Source organism: Mustela erminea, chromosome X, assembly GCF_009829155.1.
Source record: "Mustela erminea isolate mMusErm1 chromosome X, mMusErm1.Pri, whole genome shotgun sequence".
NCBI classification, from domain to species: Eukaryota; Metazoa; Chordata; class Mammalia; order Carnivora; family Mustelidae; genus Mustela; species Mustela erminea.
In genome coordinates, this window is record NC_045635.1 from 99,677,830 (window position 1) to 99,697,480 (window position 19,651).

The window sequence follows — 19,651 nt, forward strand, 5'->3', positions numbered from 1 at the left end:
ACCTTTCCAGAGCGGCCCAGTTCTCGTGGGTGGTGAGCATCCTGGGGCAAAAAAATCAAAAATTTGCTTCTATTTTGATTTGAGCTGAAAGTGTCTTTTTATCATGGATAGGCTACTAAGTAATGCATATAAATTAGAATTTCACAAAATAAAATACCTTGGAGTCAGAGACAGCCAGGTCCAAATCCTGGACCCCTTCCTTACAAGTTGTCTGACCTAGAGAAAGCCACTTGGCTCTCTGTGCCTCAGTGTTCTCAAGAGGAAGTGGGCATAATGGTAACCACCACCTTGGATTCTTGGAAAGATGAAATAAAATAATGCATATACGGTACTCGCCCCAGGGCCAGGCACATAGGAAATGTTAGGGGGAAATTGGATTAGGCTTTTTAAGGAATCTTGCCTTTATTCTTTTGTACAGTAAATAGTCCTTTCAGAGGATGAATCCTTGTCTGATTTCCATCTGACGTGGGACTTACATTTTTGAGTTCCTTTCAGGGAAGGACACGACTGATTCCCGCAGCCACCTTTCTCAGGCCTGGAGGCCACAGAACATGGCGCCAGGGATCTGAGTTCAAATCTACACTCTGCCAGGAGCCAGCTGCATGACAACAGGCAAGTCCCTTAACCTCTTAGAGCCTCTGTGTCTCCTCCGGTAAGTGGGGGATAATGACGGTGTTTGCCTTACTGGGCTGTGAGAATTCCAGGAGACGTCCAGATGGTGCTTGCCTCAGAGTGGCATATAATGAGGATTTAGCAAACATTAGCTGCTGTTACTAAAATTATTACTGATAATAGAAATAGTAACTTTCAAAATCCAGTTTGCCATGTTCGATTCTGGAACTGGCCAGTTAATCTTGGGGCAAAGAAGAAAACACCTCTCCGTTGCCAAAGGCTGAGCCCCTAGGCCCAGGCGGCCATCTTGCTTGCAGCCACCCTTAACCCCCAGAGGTTAACCCATGCCCCATGCTGGGAAAACAGATCACAAAGCATACAACGTGGGTGCTGGATCAAGAACACCATCTCTCTGGAGGATCAGGGAATGAAGGGGAGGATGAGGAGGCCCCAGAGCATCTTCTGCAATCTGGCACCTGAATGGCCCGAGAGACTGGTAAGGGGGATTTCCGTGTGCCTGGCCTCCCGCCCGCCCTCACCCCTGCCTTCGTACCTTACTGTCCAGCTTCTTCATCGTCACGAGGTCCAGAGACTTTAGGGAATGGCCCGTGGGGGCGATGAAGTACAAGCAGGCGTGGATTCGGGAGTCGTGGTAGGTGTGCAGTACCCTGCGGATCTTTAGCTCTTCCTGCAGGTAAGCCTCGAACTGGGCGTCAATGAATTCCACAATGGGCTTGTAGCTGGGGGGTGAGGTGGGGAAGAGCAGAGACATGGCCCAACTGCTTCCAAACCTGCGCTTTCGGGACAGTCCCTTCTCGAAGTTTAAAATGCCCTGGGTCATCTGACTCTCTTCATCCAGTTGGGTTCCTCCATATCCCATTGATTGGCCTGCCTGTCCTGTCGGGCCCAAGGGCCCGCCACCTCCTTGGTCCAACTTCAGCTCCGGGCGTACCTTTGCTCTGGACCACCCGTGTCTCCCTTCTCAGCCCAGTCCTGCCCTCCCACCCCTCAGGGTCAGGGACTGTTCACCTCCTCTTCCACGAAGCCTTCCCCACTTTTGCCAGAAATCTCTTCTCTGACCCTGGAGCATAAAATAATAATAATAATAATAATAATAATAATAATAATTAGGCTACCGGATCACTTACTGTCACTCGCCAAGGATGACCACTCCCTCAAATAGACTGTCCCTCTGAGGGCCAGAGGCCACAGAGGGCACTCCTCTCTCCCCCATGGGGGCCCGAGGCAGCGTGGGGCCCGCGGGCAGTCCCGGGGGTGGGCTGACTATGCTCCAGGCTGGTTCTGCGTCCGTGCTCCCTGCGTCTCCCCCCAGTGCCTAGTGTGGGAGCTGGGGACCTGGTGGGGGCTGGGACTGCTCCTTGACCCACTGCGGGGGGAGCTTTTCAGAACAGCCTGGGTTCTGCTCAGTCTCACTGGGTTTATGACACTGCCCACCAGCTCCCCTAAGGTCCACATATTTTTCCGGTTTTCATTTCCTCCAAGAGTATGACTATAAAATCTAAGCAAGTGGACAACATTTGGCAAAGATTGTCCACTCCTACACACATGTGTACACACACACACACACACACCCAGCTCACAGTCTCTACACATAGTCCCCTTTATGACCCCAAGTCTTGCCAGGGCGTCTGAAACCAGAGCCGGTCCTCTGCTCCTCCCTGTCCTGGGAAGCTTCTCTCTTCTCTCCGGGGCCATTTCTGCCACCTCTGCAGCCTGCCTCAGCTCTAACTAGGTCAGCACAGCTTCAGCTCTGCCTCTGCTCTCATCCCCCAACCGGCCTGTCCGCTGCCTCACCATCCAAGCCAGAAGGTTTGCTCTCAAACCCAGCACGGTGAGCTGGCAGAGACAGAAACAGAATCAAAGAGAGCAGGGCCCGGCCAATGCTTCCCACCGGCCGCAGCTCCCAACTGGAACCTTTCTGAAAGATCCCCCTGCTACAGAAGGGAAAATAGCTTACCAAAAAAAAAAAAAAAAAAAGAACCCCTAAATCCTAGATTCTGAACACTACATACAGAGGAGAGATCCAGGTGCAAGGTATCTTGGAGTCCCAGAGAAAATTCTAAAAATAAAATCCTTTTTTTTTTTTTCCTTCCTTTGATGCCTCTGAGCCAAACATCATTCTGAAGGGGAACAGCATCCAAGAATCTCTTGGTTGCTGAGGTCCTTAGAAGGTTCCTGAAGAATTAGGAGCAAGGGAGGGGGTTGCACCCCTCTGACCTCTCTAAGTAATTTTTGGAGGATTGGCTCATTTGAATTCAAATTATGGCACTGCTTCTTTTTTATTCCCTCCTTAACATAACTTTTTTTTTTAAGATTTATTTATTTATTTGACAGAAATCACAAGTAGGCAGAGAGGCAGGCAGAGAGGAGGAAGCAGGCTCCCCACTGAGCAGAGAGCCCGATGTGGGGCTCGATCCCAGGACCCTGGGATCATGACCCGAGCCAAAGGCAGAGGCTTTAACCCACTGAGCCACCCAGGCGCCCCAACATAACTTTTTTTTTTTTAACTTCATTGTTTTGTTCTGCAAAAGGAACCAGAGGAGGAAAGAAGAGAGTGCGTTTTGAGTTTTTTCTCGCCCTCCCCCACCCCTCAGTCTCTGGTGGTGCCCTGGGCCTATCTTTCTGCTGCCGCCTCAGGCCCTTAGGAGTCTCTGAATCAGACCAGCCAAACCGGCCAGTCCTGGGTGATTCATCTTCTCCTCGGTGTCCAACTTACCCGGAATATAGGAAGAATTCCCCACCCCATTCTGCTGTGCTCACTGGCCTCCAGTCCACCATACATCAAATCCCTCACTCCCACAGGCAGTGTCTGCACAAATGTTTCCTTCTCCCGGGCGATACCCGACTCCCCTTCAAAGACAGGGCTTCCCTCATGTGCCTTCTCAGCTGGAAATTTCTCTGTCTCTCACACCCAGGTTCTGTGGAACGATGGAGAAGACAGTTTTCTCCTCCCACTCATCACTCCCCGGCCTCCTGCAATGGCTTCCAGCTGCTACAAAACCCAGTTCTAAGGGGCACCTGGGCGGCTCCGTGGGTCGGGTGTCTGACTTTGGTTTTGGCTCAGGTCGTGAGATTGAGACCCGAGACAGCCTCTGCGCTCAGCAGGGAGTCTGCTTGAGAGTCTCTCTGTCTGCCCCCCCCACCCCCGCTCATGTGCACGCAGGCGCACACTTGCCCTCTCACTCTCTAAAAGAAAGTCTTCCAAAAAAGCCCAGTTCCAACGTAACCCATCCCTCCTTGTCACTACTGTGTGTCTTTCACATTTTAGGGCATGAGCTCTTAACCTGGGATCCACAGACTTCCAAGGGGTCTATGGAGAGAATTCGTAGATTCCACCAACTTGGGTAGGAAAAAACCACATCGTTTCCACGGAGCCCTCACCGAGGCTTAGCGGTTTTTCAGTACAAATGTAGATAATGATCTACAGTAATTTTAGCAATATGTGTGATTTCACAGTCAATAGAAATCACTGATGCTTTCGCTTCCTATTACAGTTATTGCAAATAGCTCAAAATAGCATTTATACTTACACACCTTCTAAATTATGATAGTTATTCAAGCTGCATGTAGATATTACTTCAGGAACTAATAAAGTAACAGGGGTTACTAAATCACAAATTGAAAATATTTGGGGAAGTGTATTGTTAGTATAATGGGCGTATTTTAGGCATTTAAGATGGTTATCTGAAGAATGAGTCCACAGACCTCACTAGATTGCTAAGGAGTCCAAAGGCACAGAACAGTTCCTGGTCTGGGGCGCCCGGGTGGCTCAGTGGGTTAAGCATCTGCTTTCGGCTCAGGTCATGATCCCCGGGTCCTGGGATCGAGCCCTGAGCCGTACATCTGGTTCCTTGCTCAACGGGGCATCAGCTTCTCCCTCTCCCTCTGCTCATGCTCTCTCTTAATAAATGATAATACTTTAAAAAATATTTAAAAAAACCAATTCCTAGTCTGGATGCTACTTCTTATTCCTTTAGATAATAGGGATAAAAAGTGATCATGAAGGCTTCCCTGACAATGTGACCTTTAAGCTGCACTGCATGGACAGGTATAAGACAGCTGTGGGAGAATCTGGGAGAAGAGCATTCCGGAGAGGAATAACAAAGGTAATGGTCCAGAGGCAGAAACGAGCTTGAGGAGATTTTCAATAGGAAGAAGGCAAGGGAGCTGGGAGCTAGTACAGAAAGGAGAACTATTCACAATTGCCAAAAGATGAAAACGACCCGATAACCATCAACTGATGCCTCGCTAAACAAAATGGGGGAGAGCCAGACAATGGAGTATTACTCAGTCTCTAAAAGGAAGACAATTGGGGTGCCTGGGTGGCTCAGTGGTTAACCCTCTGCCTTCGACTCAGGTCACGATTCCGGGGTCCTGGGATCGAGCTCCTCATTGGGCTCTCTGCTCCATGGGGAGCCTGCTTCCCTTCCTCTCTCTCTGCCTGCCTCTCTGCCTACTTGTGATCTCTCTCTCTCTCAAATAAATAAAATGTTTTTAAAAAATGGCTACCTCACCGCACTGGTATTCACTAGAATTGTTTTCCAGATGACTACCTTGGGTTCTTAAACAGCCGTATTCTAGAAAACTAACGATTCTACCCCCTCAGCAAGCACTTTTCTTTCTTTTTTTTTTTTAAGATCTTATTTATTTGAGAGAGAATGAGTGAGAGAGAGCAGGAGGAGAAGGTCAGAGGGAGAAGCAGACTCCCCACGGAGCTGGGAGCCCGATGCGGGACTCGATCCTGGAAGTCCGGGATCATGACCTGAGCCGAAGGCAGTCGCTCAACCAATTGAGCCACCCAGGCGTCCTCAGCAAGCACTTTTCAACTGTCATCTTTCTAGACACTGATGACAAGTCCCTTCCTGAAACACTGCCCTCTGGCTTCCTGCCGCCATTCTCTCCTGCCCCCAGAACTCTTCTTTCTCACTCACCCTAAATATTGGCCTGTCTCGAAGGTTCCGTCCTGGACCATGTTTTGCCGTCATTCTACACATTGCACACACGTGATCCCTGGGCGGTCTCATGCATTCCATGGCTGCAGTGCTCACCGACCCCCAGTCACGCCTCCTAGACACCTCAAGGTCACCCCAGTCTCTTCCCTCTCCCATGTGCCGTCCTCTGCGTAGCCACAGCCATCCGAGTGCCCCCACAACCACAACCCTACAAGGCCTGGTCACACCCACTGTGCTTGACACAATCGTCTCCGCCAGCAAAACCAAGGAGGCACAAGGTCAGAGCCGAACGTGCGGGCTTGTAGGAACTGCAGACTCCCTGGTCCCACCCAGAGGTCCTCTCCCACAGCCTGTGTGCCTTGGGGTCAGCAGGGTGGGCCTTCCTGCAGCCCCCCGGTGCCACTGCGAGACAATTCCTCCTCTACCTAAGCGTAAAACCTTTTTTTCGCTCGAGACCTATTCTGTCATCTTCTGGCGGCGCCTGACCCACGCAGTCTCTCTCCCGGTCTGGGTGTCAGCAATCAGCAGTGTGCTCCTGGACAACCCATCACACTTCAGCCTCTTTATTCCCTGATTGTGCAAACTCCACAACTCTCGGGCTCCATCGGCTTCAGCCACCGACACATCTTACCATTGGCCGCATCAGCTTCCCCCAAGACATCCTCTAACCCCCCGCTCTCTGACCATGACCTCTCACCTTTCCAACCGTCTTACACCTTAGACACCTTGGATCCTCCTCCACCTGACCTTTTGCCTCACGGACTCCTGGGGTACCCTGACCTCTCCATTGTCTCACTGGCAATCAGCCCCTCGCTGGCCTCATCTCCTTCTCCACCCGGGCTGAACCTCATGACTGATGACCTGAAACACTCTTTTATCAACGTCTTCATCTCCCCTCCACCCTAGCGGGCCAGCAAATTGCTGCGCTGAAAACATTTCGGGATCTGCCCTCTGCTCCCACACGGAGGCTGGTGAAGTTAGCTAGAGGCCATCACAAAAGTCTTGGCACTCAAAGCCACGGCCTCCAACCTCAGACATAGCAACCTTGACCTTGACTGGCTCCCTTCCCATGGCCTCCACGGACCCTTCCAAACTTTCACTGCTTTCCTCGAGCTCCAAAACTTGTTCGCGTGTGACATCTCCACTTTCGAGAGATGTCTCAGCTGCAACATTACCAACAAAATTGGGGCCACCAGCCTCACAGCAGCTCAATTTCCTGCCAGTCTCTCCCCTCTAAAACGGAATCAGCCCTTTCCGACCGCCCTCTCGTCTCATCATGTGCAGGCCCATCACCCTCCGGGCACTCGCTCTCATTGCTTTCAGGCTCTTTGAGAATCTTGTTTCATCTCCGGGGTCCTCGCCCCCGACTGACTCTTCAACCTGTAAATATGCTGAACTCTTCCCTCATCTCAAAAGAAAGATCTTTCCTCAACCCAACCCCCCTCAACCACACATTTCTATCCAACTACTGCCCTATGCCTTTTGTTCCCTCAGGAACAGAGCTTGTCTTCTGCACCTACCACAGGGCCTGGCATATAATAGAAGTTCAATAAATATTTAATGGGTAAATGGCGATCTTTTGGAGAGAATCATTCATTCACTCATTCATTCATTCCCACTCAGTCTCTGACACATCGTAGACTGTTTTCTACCCTCATTGGCACCCTCATTAACAACGTTCAGTGGATCCATTTTGTCTTGGAAGATAAAACCTTAGAGGTATTTTTATTAAAATTTTCTTTTCCCCTCGAATGTATGTTTCATTCACTCGACAGATAGGTACCGAATACCCACAGTATGCCAGTGGGCTAACTTGTGCGCATCCCACACAATTTCAAGACTTAGCTCAGCCATTCCTGACCCCCTCCTCCCCACCTTAAACCCCCACCAGGCTCTGCTGATGGCTACACTTTTCCCCACAGCTCTCTCCATGTGCCTTTGTTACGGTATTCATTACACTGTGTAGAATTTGTAGGTTACGTATTAGTCCCTTCCATTAAACCACAACTTGCTTATTTCTTAGTATCCCAGGCACCTCACACGTATCTGGCACACAGTTGACATTTAGTGTAATGTTATCAACTGAACTAGATCCGCTACATCAATTAGGTTACTAGGTGTTGTGGATTCTTTCTCTCATACCTGCCTCCTTCTCTCTGTCCTCGAAGCTTCCATTCCCGTTCAAGCCCTCACCCTCTCTCTCTCAGCCTCAAAAACAGAGAAAGTGGGTGTAGACCACTCCTTTAAAAAGCTTTCCTGAACTGGGAAAAAGAGATAAGGCAGTGTGTAGAGGTCAGAAGCGACTTTTTTTTAAGTTTGTATTTATTTTTTGTAGTAATCTCTACACCCAACCTGGGACTCGATCTCCCCTCCTCGGAGGTAACTACGATTTCAGTTTGTTTGTTCACCTCACAGATCTTTTTCTCTGCATTGATTGGTGGGGGGGCTGTTTGGTGTTTCACTGGGAAGGGTGGGCTTATACAAATGGCGTCATGATCTGTGTATCATTATCATTCTGCAACCTCTCTTTTCACTTAATAACATCCCCACATGAGTGTACACAGATTTGCCTTTTTTTAAACTGCCAAATGTATTCCATGGTACGGTTGTACCATAGCTCATTTAGCTGCTCTATTGGTGGAAATGTCAGGTGCTTACGAATTTTTTTTTATTCCATATCCAATGCGGCAGTGAACACCCTTTCTGTATGTTTTTCATGAACGTGTGCAATTGTTTCCCTCGGCTGTATTCTTACAAGTGGAATTGCTGGATCATAAGGTAGCCACATTTAAGATTTTAGTATGTCCCACCACATCTGCCCTTTAAAACATCTGTATCCAGTTACATTCCCCAGCAACATGAATGAAATTAGCTGGTGTTAGCAGCCATTGTCTCTTTGTCTCTTATTTTTGCAACTCTGATGGATAAAAAATCTTTGTTTCATTTTGCTCTTCCCTAAACACTGGTGACTGTGGGATGAGTCTGGGTTTGTAGGTTAGTTGTCAATTTCTATTCCTCTCCCCCACCCTTCTGTCAGTTACCTGTTTATTTCTCACTGAACTGGAGAAGCTCTTTTCACACTTCAGAAGAATCATTTGTCTGTGACATAGGTTGCAAATATCTTCTCCCTGTTTGTAGTTTGTCTTTTGTTTATAGCATCTTTCAGTATGCAAAGGTTTTTTTTTTCTTCTAATTTTAGAAAGTTTAAATGTGTCAGTCATTTCTTTTTTTTTTTTTTTTAAAGATTTATTTATTTATTTGACAGAGAGAAATAACAAGTAGATGGAGAGGCAAGCAGAGAGACAGAGAGGGAAGCAGGCTCCCTGCTGAGCAGAGAGCCCGATGCGGGCCTCGATCCCAGGACCCTGAGATCACGACCTGAGCCGAAGGCAGCGGCTTAACCCACTGAGCCACCCAGGCGCCCGTGTCAGTCATTTCTTACATGGCTTTGGGATTTTGTGTCACAATTAGAAAAACCTTCTTTATCCCTAAAGCTATAAAAACATTCTTCTATATTTTCTCCTTATATTTTTAGAATTTGTTTTTAATCCATCTGGAATCTATTTTTTGCCTAGTGTTTGTGTGGGATGGTCTCGTTTTATTTTTTCCTGATGGATGGCCTATTTTTCCAGCACATTCGCTTGAATAGTCCATTCTTTCCCTGCTGACTTACATATGGCAAATTCCCATGTAAACATGCATTATGATCTTAGTCTCACTTGTCTGTCCTGTTGCTCTTTTTGCTACTCTGATGCCTTTACTTACTTATCTTCCATTCACTCATGGCCATTTAGCTTCCACCCACAACTTCCCTGGAATTATTATTCCTTAGTGTATTAATGACCCTCACATTGCCAAAGCCAATGGATATTTTTCAGTTCCATTTGTTATTCTCTCCTATTATGCTACATGGTACAACTTTCCCTCGATTCTTCTACCAATAAAAGTAATGATCATAACAATATCTTCTGTTCCCTAGTTACTCTGTGTTGGGCACTGCTTTTTTTTTTAGGTATTTGCCTTACCCCTACACTTCCCCCAGCTTGTGCTCTCTCTCTCACTCACTCTCTCAAGTGAATAAATAAAATCCAATAACTAACTAACTAACTAAATAAATTCATCCATCTAGAGCAAGCCCACCAAATCCTAGACCTAAACTCTCCATCTCAATAAAAGCAGAACGCCAGACCCACACCCGGTTTCTCTTTCTCTATCCTGCGACCTCACTGTGTGGTCCCAGCTGTGCCATGTGCTTTCCAGGACCTGCAAATAATAAACTTTTCTGGTCTCCAAGTTCCCTGGTCCTTATAGCTGAGACCATCTTGCAATCGTAAGAAGCCACAAGCGTGGGACCAGCCAGGACAATAGTTATCAATAAGCCAAGAGCAGCACAGAACACTTGTACCAACATCGCTCATGAGTAGCAAGATGGGATTTGAACCCAGGTCGGTCTGGACCAAAACCTAAGTTCCTCAACACACCTCTTTCTAGCCTGTCCTCTGTCTCCTTCTTCAGTTCCTGTGCTCCTGCATCTTTTTGGATTTTGAAAGATTGTATCCATTTATTTGACAGAGAGAGTGAGTTAAGAGTGCGAGGGATCCACGAGCAGGTGGGGAGAGGCAGAGGGAGAAACAGACCCCCGCTGAGCAGGGAGCCAGATGCTTGGCGCGATCCCAGGACCTGGGATCATGACCTGAGCTGAAGACAGACGTTTACCCAACTGAACCACCCAGGCGTCCCATGCTTCTGCATCTTTTATTAAACAGTGGCTTTCCCCAGGGTACGGCCTTAATCACTGCTCTTCTTAGAAGACCATGCACCATGGGTAAAGGATTGCATTCTGGTTCTCTGCTTCAGTGCGGCTGCACTGACTTATCTATGCCCAAATGATCCCATCAGTATGGAGAAAACACTGCTTTTTATTACAAACCCCTGGAGCTTGCCCCACCTCTGCTCTCCCGCCCAGTTTCTGAGAGGCTTTTCATTTCTACTTATTTGAGTTTGTATTATTTGATTTTGTATTAGTATGCATCATGTTTATAATCAGGAAAAACAATAAGGATATTACCAATGTAATGGAAGTAGATTAGCCTCTAAGGGACCGTATCAGCTCAGTCCTCCCAAACTGTCATTACCAAAGCAGTTTCCAATGTCAGATATGTTAAATGCATGTTGCCAAGAATTGTGAAAAATTTAATTGAAAAGTTCCCGAGCCATCTGCAGCTGAGATGACCCCAAATATCCATCCCCTTTGCCCAGGGTCCGATTTATTCTCAACGGAACAAAATTAGCATAATAAGCAAAGCTATAAAAAGCAGAGATGTCCGTCTAGAATTTCCAACGAAAAACCAAATTCAGTTCAATTATTAAGAAGCTAAATATATTTACTCATTATCGGTAAATGAGTACAATTGTTGGAACTTCAAGGGAGAAACAGGCGAACTGGAGATCCAGTTCAGCTAAGAAGCAAGAGGATCCTCAAAGGATGAACAGACACCGCTCAGAATGATGAATGGCCTTTTCTGAGACGGACCGTGTGCTAACCATGTGACATCTAGTGAAATGCACATGGCACCTGACCCCCTCCCTCAACACATCCCGGTGTCTAGCCATCCCACCCACCCCCCACCCCGCACTCCACTCTTAACACAAGCTGCCCCCCCCCCCCCACAGCCCCGCAGTCTCTCTGCGTATTCCTGCTCAGTCTGTTGCCGGAAAGGGTCCTTTGCTCCATCTGCTTTTTGTCTATACCCCAGTGTTTACCACACTCCACTCTGATCCCTGGGTGATCTTGCATGTGTCTGCGGTTGGAACACAGCACCTCTACCTTGACAATCCCAATCGATATTTCCAGGGCTGACCCTCTGCCGACCTCTAACCCCTGCATATTCAGCTGCCTACCACAGAAGGTCATCAGGGGGTCTCAGTAGGCCACGGACAGCTCAACCTCGACAGGTCTAAAATTAATTCTCCTGCTGAATGCTGCCACCATTTGTCCACTCTCCAAAGCCAGAAATCTGGGCCTCATTCTAGATCCTTCTCTTGCCTTCACAACCCCATACCAAGTCTCTGGCGAGTTCTGTTGATTCTACCTGCTCCATATTTACCAAACCTGCCTCCTCTTTCCTGTCTCAGCACCTGTGTTAACTCTGGCCTCCATCTAATTGGTCCAATAGTCTCCGAACTGGTCTTCTTGCCCTCCCTACCCTTCCAAAGAACCTACTTCAAGGCCAATCAGACTATCTCCTTCTCTCTTTTTTAAAGGTTTTATTTACTTATTTGAGAGAAAGAGCACACACAAGCAGGGGCCAGGGAGAGGGAGAAGCAGCTCCCGGATGAGCAGGAAGCCCACCTCGTGACTCCATCCCAGGACCCTGGGATGGTGACCTGAGCCAAAGGCAGAAGCTTAACCGACTGAGCCACCCAGGCGCCCTAAGACTATCTCATTCTACTTCATAAAACCTCTCAATGGCTCCATGTCTGCACATTCTAGAAATTCCCACATGACCTGACTCTGCTTCCCTCTTCAGGCTCATCTCCCCCGACTTTTCCCTCGCTCACGCCAAGCCCCAGCCCAGGGGCAGACATAGGTACTGTGGGACATCAAGCTTATGCACTTAGAAGAAGGGCCCTCCAGAAAGTCAAAACAACATTAGGACGAAAAATTAGTTCCAGGAACTTGGCAGGGCCTATGCAAATGAGGGCCATGAAGCTTAAGCTTCATTAGCTCCACAGTCTATCTGCCTCTGAGCTAGCTAAACCAAGGAAGCCATAGATCTCTAGAATATTCCATAGTCTTCCACACTTCGCCTTTGTACAAGCATTCCCCCGGCCCGGACTTCCCTTCCGTCCATTCCCTTGTCTGTCTGGCAAGAGTTCATCCTTCAAGGTCCAGATGAGGAGGGAAGGCTTCCCAGACCTTTGTTGTCTCCTTCGTGTGCTCTTTGTTACTTGTCCTTTACCTCTTTGTACCTTGCTCTTCCCAGAGCATATCACACTTGATGGAACTTATTTGTTCAAAACTGGCCTCCCCTGTGAGTGCCTCAAGGCCAGAGACAAAGTCATTCCTTTTTAGATTGTCGGGGCACAAGGTAGGAAGGACTCAGTACGTGTCTGCCACATGGAATAGAGACCTCATCCACGTATCTCGGAAAGATACCTTTCTTTTGGCAGAGTGCATGGACTACAATGATTGGTGAAAATGGAAACCTGGGGTGGAGGGCAGCGCTTGGTACATGTCCACGGCCATTTTGGGGGGAGATCCAGGCAGGTCCCCACGGTGGGCTCCTCCCCATGGCCTCCCACCAGCCTCCACACCCCGCCCCCTTCCTTACCTGTCCTCCTTGTTGATCTGGTCCCCAAAGCCCACCGTGCTAACGATGGTGAGCTTCAGCCCCACGTTACTCTCTTGGAGGTCATAGGTGTTGGACCGGAGCTGGACACCCGGCTGTGTGTGGGTGGCCGGCTCCCCCTCAAACTTGGTGTTGAACAAGGTGTCCATGAGGGTAGACTTGCCCAAACCTGTCTCTCCTGAAAAGCAAAAGATTAAATTATGGTCCGTTCCCAACGGCCCTGCGGACCCCACATTGGGTTTTGGACATGTATTCATTGACGTGGGAGCACGTGCGCGGTAACTGAAGAGTGTGTGAAACTAGATAAGACTGTTGGCTCTCAGGTAAGTGGAAGACACTGAGAGGAACTGCATCAACGTATCAGCAGGAGCATCTCAGGAGAGTGGAACCTGGGTAATTTTCCTTTTAGTCTTCCTATTTTTGTGTCATTTCAAGGTTGCGGACGCACGGCTTTTATCGTCAGAAAAAGAACTCTGTTGCAGGCAGTGATGGAGAGGTAGCAGTTATACCTGGAAAAAGTCCAGAAGGGCACACAATACACTCTTAGCAAGACGGCTATCACTGCGTAGTGGGGGTGATGTGCGGTTTTCCTTTCTCTCCTCTTGCTTCTGTGTATTTTCCAAGTTTTCTAGGTGGAACATGCATAGCTTTTGTGATAAAAATTAAAGGGCTGTTTTCAGTTTTCATCGCTACCTCACCTCCCTGCCGGGCCCAGACTGCGCTCTGCACAAGCCCGGATGTGTATCCCAGTGGGGAGGCCATTTTTAGCTAAGGGGGAGGGAAATTAGCAGGCCACACATTCTTCTTCTTAAATTTCAAACAAACCAGTCATTTGTTTGTTTAACTAACAGGCTGCGGGATACTAATAAACTAAACCATTGGAATTTCAAGTCTTGACTTTCACACCCAGGGAGAGGAGTCGGGGGAAAGCCTGCGGACACCGGTGAAGTTTTGTGGAGGTCATTCCTGAGAGACCCGAGGGAGGTCAAGCCACTGCCAGGAGCCAAGGGGTCTTCAGGGAAAGAAGACGTTGGAGGAGAGTTAGTTGGTGGCCTGGGAGTTGGGGAGGAATGTGCCAGAAGGCCCCAAGCTGGGCTGGGCGCTACAGAGGCTTGTCATCTCCAGAGATCCAAACCGTATTTGGGCTTTCACCCTGCCCGCACCCCCCCAACCTCCAGCGAGTCAGGAATGCCAGGAATAAAGGGTTCAGTAGCTAATCACCCCGGATTGCCTCTTCTGGACCACCCTGCTCTTCTGCTCTCCAGGGCTAGGGTTAGAGCCGCACCACAGGAACGTGTAAACGCACGTGCCCTTCCCCTTCGGCCCTCTGGGTGTGTCTAGCTCTGCCTCCTGCCTGCCTTTCATCCTGAATGATGAGCCATGAATACAGGGGGCGCTTTTTCAAATCTCTCTCGGATAAGAGCTTTCTGTGTGTGTAGCGACTGATGAGAGAGATTGAGAACAAGAAGAACATTCAACTCAGCCTGGCTCCCCAGCCCCCCAACCCAGCTTCATAGCCAGGTCTCACTACCATGGTGGATTGCCAGGGTGCAGGGAAATGGTCCCTCCCCCAGATCATGTTTCCAGCCAAGGTCTGCTATACCTATTAGCGGCAAAGATTCTCCCAGAAGAGGCCCCCCATTCCCCCCCTCCCTAAAGGAACAGGAAGTATTTGGGTCTCCAGAAGGATTGAGTGAGATGGGGCCTTTGCCATGGGAGGTGACACATTTAGCCAAGCAACGGAATGTATCACCCCCTCTCCCCGCCCCAGGTGGGGGTACAGCTCCCTTGAGAGGAGACAAGAGCCGCTGATGTGGGGACACAGCGGGTGGCTCCCTCACCTCCCCTCTGGGCCCCTTGGAGCCCATGTTTGTGTGCGCCTGATGAACTTTCCAGGGACGTCCCCACCTCCTTCTGCTCCGTGAGCTCTCAGCTAAGTTCCCCGCAGCTCCTAGAGTGCTGAGCCCTGTCCCCTAGCACCCAGAGCTGGCTCCCCAGCCCCTGATCCCAAGATCCTCAGAGAACAGGGATGGGGCATCTTCCGTGCTCCTCAGAGTAAGTAGCCCAGGCGTGCCCGTGCCCAGAGGCGGCTCAGGCGGCTGCTGTTTGCACAGCTGGAGGAATGGAGGGCCGCCAGACAGAGCAGGGCAGGGCAGGGCAGCGCACAGGGGAGGGAGCGGCAGGGCAAATGACCACCCGAATGCCTGCCAGCACAAAAGGGCTGTGGCTATTGGATGCCCAACGATGAGTGGAAGACAGGAACCCGCAGGCGTCCAGGGAATTGTGATAAATGCAACCCGAGAAGAGGACAGAGAATCAAGCGAGCTCGTCCATCAGTGTGGAGCCTGCAGGGTGTGGGGGTCCCTCTCCATGGTTGGCATGGACCCAGCCTGAGCCTAGGATGCGGTCCTCTCCCACGCTGCCCTGGGGACCCAGCATGGAGGAGGATCGGGTCAGGTCAGCAGACTCCACACCCCTGCAGGAAGGTGGGGGACTTGGCAGTTTCCAACAGGAAACCTGGGGAGTCCCCAGGGTTCAATTTCTCTCTCCTCCTCCCTCCTCCAACAGACAGCGGGATTTCTTAACCCTTTTAAGGTCGTCATCACGGGCTCAGAAGACTCCATCACGCTTTGCTTGATGGAGATAGGATGCTGGAAACACCCGGTTTTTTAAACAAAGAATTTCCACTGGAAACGTGTAACGTGAGATCTGCTTTTTCAAACTACACTGCCTGGGATAATCCACCCTTTTTCCCTGTCTGCCGCTAATGTCCACATCCTTTGCCCGGACAGATGCATTCCCCAGAAAACGAACAGGTTCAGACTAATAATGATAGCGGTGGCTTCTGGAGCACTTTCAACGTACCAGGCACAGCTGTGACATGAAACTTTCTTTATTTGTTCCCCACAATGAACCTAGGAAGTAGATATTACTATTTGACTTTTGGTTACGAAAGGGTTAGCCAAGCCACTTGCCAGCCGTGTGAATTTGCCCTACTCCCCAGTCTCTCCATTCCTCTCCTTCCTCATCTGTAAATAGTGGGAGGAAGGAACTGGTCTAGGGTCCCTGAGGAGTCACTGGCAGAGTGGGCCCTGAATCCAGTCAGACACTGGAGCCCAGACGTATAACCAATAAGCCCAAGTGCGTCCCACGGGCATGCAGTATCAGCTCATTTGTCACTCGACAAATGTTCACAGGGCCTCTCACTGGAGCCATGCATGACTTTAGGGATGAAAGATACAACAGTGCACAGGATAGCCACCGTCCTTGTTTGCAGGGAGCTCGTGGTCCCCGCAGCGGAGGTCTCTGCCAGCTGTGAATGAAGAGAGCCGTCTCCCAGGTTCAACAAGAAAACTCTCCAGGAACCCTAGGGAGACTAATGACAGGAACAAGGTCATAGTCGGCTCTGTAACCTTGCCCTCTTCTCCTTCCTAACCTTGCTGAGGCCTGGCCCGGAGGGTTGTGCTGAAGCAGGCTCGCCCAGCCTGTTGCAGATCTCCTTCTCGTGTGTGTTTTATTCCAAGTTCAACACGGCCCAGTTGAGCCTGGAATCCTGAGCAGCTTCAGAGTAAATATTATCATTATGACTCTCTGCACTCCTCATGGGCTGGTACATTTGGAGGGCAGCGTCCCTCTGGAGCTCCTTCCTGGCAGAAAGGAGCAACCAGCCCCAGGACATTGGTCCTGCTGGCTCTGGTGGCCGAGGCCTCCTGCACTAGATCTAGGCTCCTGGGATCTTTGCCATTAACAGAGCTAAGCGATTAGTATATGTTTTTTGTCGGGGGTGGGGGAGGGTTGGGGATGGAGAGGGCAACCTCAGCCCACTCAGTAATTACTCCATAATAATAATAATTATAGAAGTCATAACAGGAGTCATAACAGGCCCTCTATTGGGTGCCATTTATTGGTAGCCTTACATATGAATTAGGCTCTGGATTCACAAAACTTCTGTCTCTCAGTCCCACCATGCACCTGTGCTCTTGGGCACACACTCCCGTCAGGGTAGAGGGTACTCAGTCTGCTGGGGCTTGGACCCCTACGGCCACCAGCCCAGCACCCAGATAAACAATGCTGTGATCCGAATGTCCTAGGTCTCTATTCATAACTGAAGCTAGGGCTACTATCAGTTCGACCTTAACATGCCCTCTGAGGAAAGAAGAAAAAAATCCTTCGGGAGGACAGAGGCTAGGCCCAAACAGACTTATCTGAGAACAGTCATTACAGGAGTAAACCTGATAGTTATGCACCAGCTGTAGGCCTGAAGGCACGGCCACCAAAAGTCCTGCGGGAGAAAAGGTCACCTCCCGCAGGCAAGCTACAGACCCCTGTCCAAGCCAGTGACAGTACCCATTCCCATGGTTGGGCTGAGATTGCAGCCTAAGAGCCCATCTAAACCGCTCATGACCTCGGCCCAAATTGTGGGTTCTCTGAGCAATGACAGGGTTGTGAGAACAGAGAGCAGGAGGTGTGCGGGCTGCCGGCTTATTTGGATCAGGGATGGGGAATGAAACGAACCCAGTCCAGGCCGGGGCATCCACGAGGCGCCCCCGCAGCGCCAAGAGGGGAGCTACTAGGGTGATTTCCTGGGACCTGGCAGGTGCCGCAAGAAAAAGAGGGGGTGACTCTTGGGGGTGAGGATCTCCTTCCTGCTCCTCCCCTCTTGAAGGGTCTGGGGCGGTGGAGAAATTCTACCCCAGCAGGGGCACGCCGAGTGGCTGCCGCTGTCCCGCGCCTGGGCGGGACCTCGAGGACAGGGGTTCGCTCTTCCTCCCACTCGTTTGCCTTGAGCTTGGCTGCCTCCTCTTCAGGGCCCTGAGGGAGCCCATGGTCCGGCGGTCCAAGCGCACTACACTTCCGGCCCTCGGAGGGCCACTCCGATTTCTGCAGCCTCCCTCCTAGAGCCTCAGTCACCTGCCAGATGGCTCCTCGTTGACAGGTTGATGAGGGTGGGTCTGTCCTGTCACTTCTGAGCTCCTCGGCTTCAGTGCAGGTCGTATGGAGCTCTGGGAGGGATACCAAGGGAATCCAATATGTTTGCGTGGAAATTTTGCGGTAATCAAATATTATGCAAAGTAAGCTGGCCAACACCCAAAGATCAGAGCAATTTGGCAGTGCTGATATTGGACATGATGGCACGTCGGTGTTGAGCACCGTGGCTTCTGTTTATTTTGTGTCCTTCTCTTAATAGCATCGCATCATAACCACGAGTAGACGACTTCTAGCACTTGAAGAACTGCTGGCCTAGCTCTGGATGCCAAGGCCCACGGTATGTAATTCTGTGACGCCCATATTGTCATCTCCTGGGTTCCCAAGCTGACGTGTGGGGACAGTCATTTGGCCAGTAAGCGAACCTAGCGGACTGCCTGTCATCCATACTAAGAAGTGGCCTCCTTGTTGTCTACTTGTCCCCTGAGTGCCCAGTTATTCTCCTACAGGAAATGATTGAGAAAGAGTGCTAAGGGGGCCCCTGGGTGGCTCAGTCAGTTAAGAGTCTGCCTTCGGTTCAGGTCATGATCCCAGGGTCCTGAGATCGAGCCCCGAGTTGGGCCCCCCGCTAAGTGAGGAGCCTGCTTCTCCCTCTCCCTCTGCTGCTCTCCCTGCTTGTGCCCGCTTTCTCTCCCACTCTCTCTCTGTCAAATAAATAAAACCTTAAAAAAAAAAACAACAAAGAGAGCTCTAAGGATGGAGGAAAAGAAAAAGAAAGAGTCCAAGAAAATGAATGACCCTAGTTAGAAAATAGAACTGTAGATGACATTAAAGAGTAAAATATCCAGGGTGCCTGGGTGGCTCAGTGGGTTAAAGCCTCTGCCTTCGGCTCAGGTTATGGTCTCAGGGTCCTGGGATAGAGCCCCGCGTTGGGCTCTCTGCTCAGCATGGAGCCTGCTTCCCCCGACTCTCTGCCTGCCTCTCTGCCTACTTGTGATCTCCCTCTGTTAAATAAATAAAATCATTTTTAAAAATTATAAAAAAATAAAAATTTTTTTAAAAGTAAAATATCCAGTTCAACGGGAGTTTGGAGCCTCAACATGAATGAGTTCTCTATACACTCTCTAGAAAACTAAGGGCAATCAACAAGAGTGTCTGAGTGTTCCAACCAGTGGACAAACAGACTCTATTATAGTATTTCTACAGTCATTAAGGTTTGGAAGAAGGGCGCTGAAAATGTGCAGGTAGACTTTGCTGCCCAATAGAATGAAAATCGTATGCTATCATCGTGTTTGCAAATCTGGGACTTCGGAAAGCCTAAGAATGTCAAGGAACTGCTGTTCCTCGTGTTTGTGTGGCTGGTGCCTGACCATTTCCGAAGTGCCTTTGCGTTCTCAAGAGATGTTGCTGGCAGCAGTTAGAGAAGCCGTGAGAGGGTCAAGGGGTCACAGCCAGACCTCAGGCCTTGTCCGTGCTCCCCCACCTACTCTGCGTTGCCCCAGTCAAGTCTCTTATCCTCCCCAGATGTCTGGGTCTCCATCTGCTCCGTGAAGATACAAATGGTACTCACTCTGCTCGCACCGCAGAGTCCTAGGATGGACTCGAATTGCTACTACGCAAAGTGTTTGAGAAATAGAACGAATGGTGCCCTTGGGGTCAACTCATTCATTCATTTCACAAACATTACTGAACTCTCTTGGCGCTGTGATTAGCACATGAGAGGTGATGAACACCTGGCTCCCACATTTGAGACTAAGGGTCCACGTGGAGATATACTTTTTTTTTTTA

The 19,651-nt window shown here is 49.7% G+C and overlaps 1 protein-coding gene across 9 annotated transcripts in view; it reads right to left on the bottom strand.

Moving 5' to 3' along the window:
• SEPTIN6 (septin 6) overlaps positions 1–19,651 on the bottom strand; it is a 59,475-nt gene that overhangs the window by 21,442 nt on the left and 18,382 nt on the right. For all 9 annotated transcript variants that reach the window (XM_032329580.1, XM_032329579.1, XM_032329578.1 and 6 more), the window contains 2 exons: positions 12,920–13,115; positions 1,166–1,352 (listed from right to left, as the gene is read on the bottom strand). In XM_032329580.1, coding sequence (XP_032185471.1) covers positions 1,166–1,352; positions 12,920–13,115 — 383 coding nt within the window. The remainder of the gene's footprint in view (positions 1–1,165; positions 1,353–12,919; positions 13,116–19,651) is intronic.